Consider the following 9,954-nt stretch of genomic DNA (forward strand, 5'->3'; position numbering starts at 1 on the left):
AAGAAGGCTCTAGCAAAGTATAACTGTGCCTTATAAAGTTGCCTGTACTTGAACAAGTTTTGATTTTATGGTAAAATTTTCTCAGCTTTGGATTAATTTTTGGCCATAGTCGGACACCACAGTTGATCCAACAATATTGATCACAGCGCCAATCATTTTTTTTCTCAGGAGAACCTTTGAATGAATACAGAAAGACATCACCACCACTAGGCTTGCATGGTGGATCATTTACAATCTTCTGATAATCAGGATGAGATAGAATATCAATAGCTTCTTGCACTGTAAAAGGAGTGGCTTTCCTGCAGTATAAGATCATTGTGAAAAGTCCTCCACTCTACATAAATCTGAAAGCTTGTTGCATAAAATATTTTTAAAAACAGGCAGTTCCAGGTCCTTGGGGGACTCTGTGAGCCCACTAGGTAAAGAGAAGAAGTCCTGACCTTTATTGTAAAAGCAACTGCTATAGCAGGGTCCGCTCTCCTCTGGCAGCGAGATGAGTCAAACTTTTAACAGAAGGTGCCCCCCCACTTTTATTAGTTTCCCAAATTCCCTGTCCCACCTCCAATATTTCATCATTGCTACATCACTGATGCATCACACAAGGGGTGTTATGGGGCAGCACCTGGGTATCAGATAGCTGTCTTTTCCCACCCTTTTCCCATCTCCTGACACCCGTTAATACAAGACATTAAAACTATTTACAGTTCCTGACCCCTCTGGTCAAGTTCCTCACAATTCTTTTGTCCCCTGGAGTCCAAATCCATTTCAGGGTTGCCCATCTTTGTAATCTGTCTGGCACTTGGGTTAGGTGTTACCCCTGCGGTGAGGCCATTTGCCTACTGACTTTATGCTTCCTGGTGGGCCTACCTTTCCCTGTACAGAACAGGACTCATGGAAAGAACAGCTGTTTTCTAGTGAATTACTAAAGTTTCTTGTACATTTTTTGTTATACAGTGACTTATACATGAACTTTCACACTGTAACATTCTAACTGCCTGGGAGGATACATGCATTCATAGTGGCTTGTTACAAGTAGGTAGCCATGTTGCTCTCCCGTAGTTGAAACAAAATAAAACAATTTTTCCTTCCAGTAGCACCTTGGAGACCAAGTAATTTTGTTATTGGTAAGAGCTTTCATGTGCATGCACACTTCTTCAGATACTTCAGGCTGTTACTGAAGTGGATACATAACATTTGGCTGCAGTACCAGTGTTACATACTCTAGTTGGTCCTGTTTGGTAACATTCATTGGTTGGAGCTTGATAGGTTATTTAAACAGACAATTCAAAGCATCAGGTCTATTCATTCACTAGATGTGATAGTGCAGTTTTCTCCTTATTCTTTGGCTGCCTTTATTTAAAGGGCCAGTAATGCTTTTTTTGTGTGTTCACTCTATCTAATGGTTTCAGGTAAGTACACATGAAATAGCCGATACCAAAGAATTGTTTCCTTGCACACACACATGGCAACTGTACTGACCGCGTGCCCTCGGCTGCTCTACAGCTGGGGGGAGGCAGCGGGCCATCTTGTCGCACACACCCCAAGGTGGCCCCCGGGGCAGGGACCACACTTAGTATGTCCCTGCAGCCAATCAAATATGCTATGACCAATCTGAAGTAATGCTGGGCACAATTCACCACTGATCCTGCCAACTTTATGAAAACACATGGTGGACTCCAGGAAAGTTAAAACAAACAAAAAAATCCTTCCAGTAGCACCTTAAAGAGCAACTAAGTTAGTTCTTGGTATGAGCTTTTGTGTGCATGCACACTTCTTTAGATACACAGTGTGCATGCACACGAAAGCTCATACCAAGAACTAACTTAGTTGGTCTTTAAGGTGCTACTGGAAGGATTTTTTTTTGTTTTGACTATGGCAGACCAACACGGCTACCTATCTGTTCCAGGAAAGTTGTCAGCAGGCAGCCTGGTGCCCATGGGCACCACATTGGAAACCCCTGATTTCCAAGTTTGCACTAACAAAATCTGTTGGCAAGAAAACTTGCAGTTAAACCTCTTTTTATAATTTCCAGCCCCCCAAAAAACAACTTTTGTTGCAAAACCTTTTGTAGCGTAATTGATGAAAGATATATTATTGCTTTTCATGGTCACTTTGGCAGTCTCTATTTAGTTGCTTTGATATTTTACATTCACAGTTAATATCATCACCATCTCTGCCTTCGAAATTCTTCAATGTTTGCAGCGTCAAAAATTTCCAGGTTCGGTTCTTTACAGTGGAAGCTATGGATATGAATGTTACTTTAATACATTGTTCTTTCTAGTGCAGAACCATTTCAGATAGAGATTTTATTTTGGGCATTGATGTGATCTAATTTGGTGGAGTCCTTTTAACAATCATGATGATTCCTTAAGGATCAAAGTATTTAATATATTGTTTATTCCTTGGCGGTGCTCTGTGGTTTTTGTGGTTCATTCTGTGGTGGGTCATATACATGCTTACAGGAATGTCAGACATTAATCGGGGGGGGGGCTGGAGCACCCCACCCCATGAGTAAGCACTTACAATGAACATGGCACAAACATCACCCACCCACCCACCCACCCACCCACCCAAATGGCCTGACCAAATCGTTACAATGTATCCAAATCAATAGACCATGTCTGATTTGATAAACTGTTTTCACTTTTGAGTGGAAGTGTTTTTCTTGCTACACAGGACACCATAGCGTTTTCAAATATTCATATAAAATAAACCACACCATGCCTCTGCACCATTCCTTTTGATTTACAAGAGGAGGGAGGGCTGCCAAAGGAGGAAGGTATGGAACATGTGACTGGCAGACATACCGGTAATCCTTTATGCAAGAAAAAATGTTCGCAGCAATCTCCCCTTCCTGAAGATAAGATCACACGCAAGTGCCAGACTGCTCCTCATTGACTACTTGCAGATGGATTCTACCCTTGACCAAACAAATATATGTGACTGACTCCCCCCAAGGGGCTATGGACTTGTAAATGCTCTTATTATCTTCATCTATGGGTGACTGGTTGGTGGAGGGTGGGGGGAGGTAGGGGGCTCGTTTAATTTCACTGCACACAGGTGGTGTAGTGGCAATAAAGGTTTATTAGTATTATATACAACAGTCTAAAGCAAAAATTATTTAAAAATATGATTTCATTTCTAAATTGGACAGACAAGATTTCTTTTACAATATATTTATTCCTTTATCAAATACACACAAAACTTCTATTTTTAAACAGGAAACATATTTGCAACCTAAGGTCTATTATACAAATCCATTTTCTTAGTTCTGTTAAGCTGTATACAAATTATAAAGATTCCAAGTTTATTTGATGTTCTTCCATGGGTCTATTATTTACTAAATTGGTGAGTTTTGCCATTACTGCATATTCTGATAGTTTTTCTTTCCATGCATCTATCTGAGGACACATGTCAGATTTCCATGTTAGCCAGCACCAATGACTGCTGTGGTCATATAAGTAGTTCCACTGACAATTTCACAACAGCTGAAGGAGTCATTCCCAACAGCATACCTTTGGGATCCAATGCAAATTTACTTTTTACTTTTTTGGCATTTTGAAATGAACTTTCCTCCAAAACTTTTTGGTCTTTTCACAGGTCCAACGCAAATGGAAGAAGGTCCCTTGAGGTCTATGGCATTTCCAGCAATGTCAATTCATTACATTATTCATCTTGTGTATATCTTTCAAAGTTATATAGTCCAGGCATGCCTGACCAGTAGATCCCTGGTTGATCCTGGTAGATCGCGAAATCATCCCCCCAAAAGCTAAACCTAAGGGCAATCCTCACCACAAAAAGCTCAAAAACTCTGCTCAATTCTCCCCTTCCACCCACCCACCCACCACACGCATGCACACTCCTACTCCCTCCAAAGACAACAACAACAACCACAACAATAATAATTTTTTTTATACCCCGCCTTCCCTGGCCAGAGCTGGGCTCAGGGCAGCTAACACCAGTAAAATTACAATAAAAACATAATGGGTGGGAACACCCAATTTAAAATACAGGTTAAAATGCAATTTAAAATGCACCCTCATTTTAAAAGTAGCCCATAGATCAAAATCATATGGGGAGGAGAAACATTTCGGTGAGACTGAGTCCAAATAAAAGGCCAGGCGAAACAGCTCTGTCTTGCAGGCCCTGCAGAAGGATGTCAAGTCCTGCAGGGCCCTAGTCTCTTGTGACAGAGCGTTCCACCAAGTCTGGGCCAGTACTGAAAAGGCCCTGGCCCTAGTTCTCTGCAGAGGCAATGGCGGTACACCCAATGCAAAAAGTGTGAGGATCCATGAGAATCCGAGCTTGAAAACCACGTTTTTGGCCCATGGAGTGGCCAGGAAGCTGTGGATCTGTGTTTTTTGTGGTGGATTTTGTATCCCTGGAAATGATGTGTGATATGAGGGTGAGTCTGGGTTGGCCCAATGCAAAAAGCGTGAGGATCCATGAGAATCCGAGCTTGAAAACCATGTTTTTGGCCCATGGAGTGGCCAGGAAGCTGTGGATCCGTGATTTTTGTGGTGGATGCTGTGCTCCTGGGAATGATGTGTGATTTGAGGGTGAGTTTGGGTTGGCCCAATGCAAAAAGCGTGAGGATCCATGAGGATCCGTGCTTCAAGACCACGTTTTTGTGCCACGGTATGGCCAGGAAGCCGTGGATCCGTGATTTTTGTGGTGTAAGCTGTGCCCCTGGAAATGATGTGTGATTTGAGGGTGAGTTTGGGTTGGCCCAATGCAAAAAGCGTGAGGATCCATGAGGATCCGTGCTTCAAAACCACATTTTTGGGCCACGGTATCGCCAGGAAGCCATGGATCCGTGATTTTTGTGGTGTAAGCTGTGCCCCTGGAAATGATGTGTGATATGAGGGTGAGTCTGGGTTGGCCCAATGCAAAAAGCGTGAGGATCCATGAGAATCCGAGCTTGAAAACCATGTTTTTGGCCCATGGAGTGGCCAGGAAGCTGTGGATCCGTGATTTTTGTGGTGGATGCTGTGCTCCTGGGAATGATGTGTGATTTGAGGGTGAGTTTGGGTTGGCCCAATGCAAAAAGCGTGAGGATCCATGAGGATCCGTGCTTCAAAACCACGTTTTTGGGCCCTGGAGTGTCCAGGAAGCCGCGGATCTCAGTTTTTTGTGGTGGATGCTGTGCCCCTGGACATGATGTGTGATTTGACAGTGAGTTTGGGTTGGCCCAATGCAAAAAGTGTGAGGATCCATGAGGATCCGTGCTTCAAAACCACGTTTTTGGGCCCTGGAGTGGCCAGGAAGCCGTGGATCCGTGATTTTTATGGTGGATGCTGTGCTCCTGGGAATGATGTGTGATTTGAGGGTGAGTTTGGGTTGGCCCAATGCAAAAAGCGTGAGGATCCATGAGGATCCGTGCTTCAAAACCACGTTTTTGGGCCCTGGAGTGTCCAGGAAGCCGCGGATCTCAGTTTTTTGTGGTGGATGCTGTGCCCCTGGACATGATGTGTGATTTGACAGTGAGTTTGGGTTGGCCCAATGCAAAAAGTGTGAGGATCCATGAGGATCCGTGCTTCAAAACCACGTTTTTGGGCCCTGGAGTGGCCAGGAAGCCGTGGATCCGTGATTTTTATGGTGGATGCTGTGCTCCTGGGAATGATGTGTGATTTGAGGGTGAGTTTGGGTTGGCCCAATGCAAAAAGCGTGAGGATCCATGAGGATCCGTGCTTCAAAACCACGTTTTTGGGCCCTGGAGTGGCCAGGAAGCCGTGGATCCGTGATTTTTGTGGTGGATGCTGTGCCCCTGGACATGATGTGTGATTTGACAGTGACTTTGCACTGATCTAGTGCAAAAAGCATGAGGATCCATGGGGATCCATGCTTCAAAACCACGTTTTTGGGCCATGGAGTGGCCAGGAAGCCGTGGATCCGATTTTTTTGTGTTGCATGCTGTGCTCCTGGCCATGCTGTTTGATCTGATGGTGACTTTCAGCTGATCTAGTGCAAAAATCATGAGGATCCATTAGGATCTGTGCTTCGGAACCACGTTTTTGGGCCACAGTATGGCCAGGCAGGAGTGGATCTGAGTTTTCTGTGGTGTAGGCTGTGCCCCTGGCTATGATGTGTGATTTGACAGTGACTTTGGGTTTGCCCAACGCAAAAAGTGTGAGGAGCCATGAGGATCCGTGCTTGAAAACCACGTTTTTGGGCCACTGAGTGGCCAGGAAGCCGTGAATCTGAGTTTTTTGTGGTGCAGGCTGTGCCTCCGGACATCATGTGTGATTTGACGGTGAGTTTGGGTTGGCCCAATGCAAAAAGTGTAAGGATCTGTCAGGGAACTGACATCAGAGAGAAAAGCGGAGGCAGGGCTCCAGAGCGATACCGGAGAGGGAACCAGTCGGGGGGGGGGGGAGGAATTCAGTGTGACACCAATAGAGAGGAGAGGAAGATGGAGGAATCGGTGTCAGGGCTCCGAGACCCTTCAACCGAGACCAGCGGAGAGAGCACTGGCACGCCCTTGCCGCCCCCTTACCTGCGCTGACGCGTTCCGCGCAGGGAACACAGGCGGAGACTTGGAGTCAAACAGCTTTTATGCTGGAAGAGATTCAAGAAACGCCCACTGACGGATTCTGCAATTGACTAACAGGTCACGGAGGGCGAGCTCTAACCCTAAACATGGTTGAGCAAACGATCTAACTGAAGTGGAGGTAGTTTACACACGAGTAACCCACCCATAACCATCACAGGATCCATGAGGATCCGTGCTTGAAAACCACGTTCTGGTGCCATGGAGTAGCCAGGAAGCCGTGGATTCGTGATTTTTGTGGTGCAGGCTGTGCCCCTGGAAATCATGTGTGATTTGACGGTGACATTGGGCTGATATAGTGCAAAAAGCGTGAGGATCCATGAGGATCCGTGCTTGAAAACCACGTTTTTGGGCCCTGGAGTGTCCAGGAAGCCGTGGATCCGTGATTTTTGTGGTGAAAGCTGTGCCCCTGGGAATGATGTGTGATTTGACGGTGAGTTTGGGGTAGCCCAATGCAAAAAACGTGCGATCCATGCGGATCCGTGCTTGAAAACCTTGTTTTTGGGCCATGGAGTGGCCAGGAAGCTGTGGATCTGAGTTTTTTGTGGTGTAAGCTGTGCCCCTGGAAATGATGTGTGATTTGACAGTGACTTTGCGCTGATCTAGTGCAAAAAGTGTGAAGATCCATGAGGATCCCTGGTTCGGAACCACGTTTTTGGGCCACGGTTTCGCCAGGAAGTCGTGGATCCGTGATTTTTGTGTTGCATGCTGTGCTCCTGGTCATGATGTTTGATCCGATGGTGGCTTTGGGCTGATCTAGTGCAAAAATCATGAGGATCCATTAGGATCTGTGGTTCGGAACCACGTTTTTGGGCCACGGTATGGCCAGGCAGGAGTGGATCCGAGTGTTCTGTGGTGTAGGCTGTGCCCCTGGCTATGATATGTCATTTGACAGTGACTTTGGGTTTGCCCAACGCAAAAAGTGTGAGGATCCATGAGGATCTGTTCTTGAAAACCACGTTTTTGGGCCACGATATGGCCAGGAAGCCATGGACCCGTGATTTCTGTGGTGGATGCTGTGCCCCTGGACATGATGTGTAATTTGACAGTGAGTTTGGGCTGATCTATTGCAAAAATCAGTAGGATTCATGAGGATCCGTGTTTTTTAACCATGTTTTTGCGCCATTGCGGCACCACGAAACAGTGGATGCGTGATTTTTTTGGTTCCTCCTACAGACTAAGATGTGGTCTACAGTAGCATGGTGTTTTTATTTTGTTTCCATATAAAAATCATATGAATTCATGAGGATCCGTGCCTCAGATCCATGTTTTTGTGGTGCTGCAGCGTGGCAAAGTGTTGGATCCACGTTTTTTATAGTCCAGTTTGTAGGCGTGCCTTCTAGGTGTGATTTGACACTGCATTTGTTGGAGTTATTTTTTAAAAAGTGGAGGATCCATGAGGATCCGTGTAGATCCGCCTTTTACGGAGACCCTTTATTTTACATGCAAACCTGGCACTTATACAATGACTTTAAATGAAAAATAAACCAAGAACGGCAAAGTGCTTAACTACAAGCTACTGAAACAATTTCGGGAAATAGTTATAAACAAAATAGAAGTTGTGGTGCAAAAATAGATTTTTAAAAATACTACTGGAACTGCAGTTCTATACATTGGGTGGGAGGACGGAACTGAGGCCCAATGAATTCAGTGACACTTACTTTTGAGTCTATGTGTTAATTGTGCTGCTGATCAAACACCCAGAATCTAAACAGCATCAACCCCCCCCCCCAAGCCTCTTCATCAAAACAAAGGAGGCAAGCTACATCTCCTAGGTGGAATTGCTGTACAATTAATTTCGAATCACGTAGATTATAAAATAAGAGAGGCAGAGAAGGGCTGACTTTTGAGGCTGAGAAATAACAGCAGAAACGGAATGAACTGAACATAAGCTTAACACTGGAAAAACAAAATGCTTTTTATACATGTCTAAACCAATGTTTGGTTTTTCATCTCTTCTCTATATGCACCCCCCCACCCAATCCATGGCTCCGATGTTATTTATTCTGTTTTGCACCTATTAAAAAATACCCCCAAAATTACACACACACACACACAACCTGGAAGTCTCCCACATTGTAAGACAACAGATCTAGACACACCGACTGACTAAACCACTTTATTGCACCATTCAAAATGTTAGACTGCGCTCAATATTCCCCCCTCCCCCCACGTCGTGGGTGGGCGTAGAGAGAGAGAGCGCGCGCGCAGGCACCCATTTGCGCGCAATTGCGCACCCATTTGCAAGAGAGAGCCTCCCTCGCTTTCCCCGCGCAGCCCGCCGCCTCGTACTCACACAGATGGCTAATGCGCCTGCCCCCATTCTCTCCGGAGTGTCTGGAAGAAGTAATGAAGATTGGATGAAGGCATTAAGCAGACTGCTGGAGACTCAAGGCAAAGCCTCCCTCGCGAGACACGGAAAGCTTTCTTCCAACTTTGCCTTCTGCTGCGGCTCCGCGGGAGAAAAGAAAACAAAAACGTCCAGCAGCCCTCAAGCGTTTTCCCCAAAACTTTTCGAGCTCTCCTTCCTGCTTTGCATGCACATGGCTGGAATCAAGACCCTGGAACTGAAATCTGAGCCAGCGACTCTTGCATTGGCGGACTGGGAAGGGTCATGTGACCCGGGACTTAAGAGTCGCCGACGTCTTGCTACTTCCAAGGATTTCGTGCAAGGAAGGAAGCTGGTCTGAAGACGTCTGCCTGCAAAGCTACCCCACTCCCGGCTGTTTTCTTTGCAGGGCTCCGAGATATCCTGATTTCGGGCCACAAGATGCTCATTTTCTCTACCTCCACCACCTTTTGTTGTTGTTGTTTAGTCGTTTAGTCGTGTCGGACTCTTCGTGATCCCATGGACCAGAGCACGCCAGGCACTCCTGTCTTCCACTGTCTCCCGCAGTTTGGTCAAACTCATGTTGGTAGCTTCGAGAACACTGTCCAACCATCTCGTCCTCTGTCGTCCCCTTCTCCTTGTGCTTCCATCTTTCCCAACATCAGGGTCTTTTCCAGGGAGTCTTCTCTTCTCATGAGGTGGCCAAAGTATTGGAGCCTCAGCTTCACGATCTGCCCTTCCAGTGAGCACTCAGGGCTGATTTCCTTAAGAATGAATCGGTTTGATCTTCTTGCAGTCCATGGGACTCAAGAGTCCACCTTTTGGACTGATCCAATTCCTGTGTGAAGATTTCATTTCTTCTGCCAACTCACCCAAGCCTATTCATTTCCTAAAGGGTGTAAGGATGTAAGCTCTGTTGTAAGGGTGTAAGGGTGTACGCTCTGTTGGATCTACCGGGGCCACACTTTATCAGCGGTGCTGTTCCATGGTGCTTCTGCTTGCATAGGTCTTCTTCAAAATACCGATTGCATGCATTGGACTAGGACCAGGGGGACCAGGGTTCAAATCTCTACTC

The 9,954-nt window shown here is 45.9% G+C and overlaps 1 protein-coding gene across 1 annotated transcript in view; it reads right to left on the bottom strand.

The window, feature by feature from the left end:
- FAM13A (family with sequence similarity 13 member A) overlaps positions 1 to 9,057 on the bottom strand; it is a 164,732-nt gene extending 155,675 nt beyond the window's left edge. Inside the window, 2 exon segments of the mRNA XM_081924863.1 lie at positions 8,847 to 8,884; positions 8,887 to 9,057. Coding sequence (XP_081780989.1) covers positions 8,847 to 8,884; positions 8,887 to 8,920 — 72 coding nt within the window. The 5' untranslated portion in view covers positions 8,921 to 9,057.
- Positions 9,058 to 9,954: the final 897 nt, after the last annotated feature.

The sequence above is a fragment of the Podarcis melisellensis genome (assembly GCF_964234715.1).
Source record: "Podarcis melisellensis genome assembly, chromosome: 9".
Classification (NCBI taxonomy): Eukaryota; Metazoa; Chordata; class Lepidosauria; order Squamata; family Lacertidae; genus Podarcis; species Podarcis melisellensis.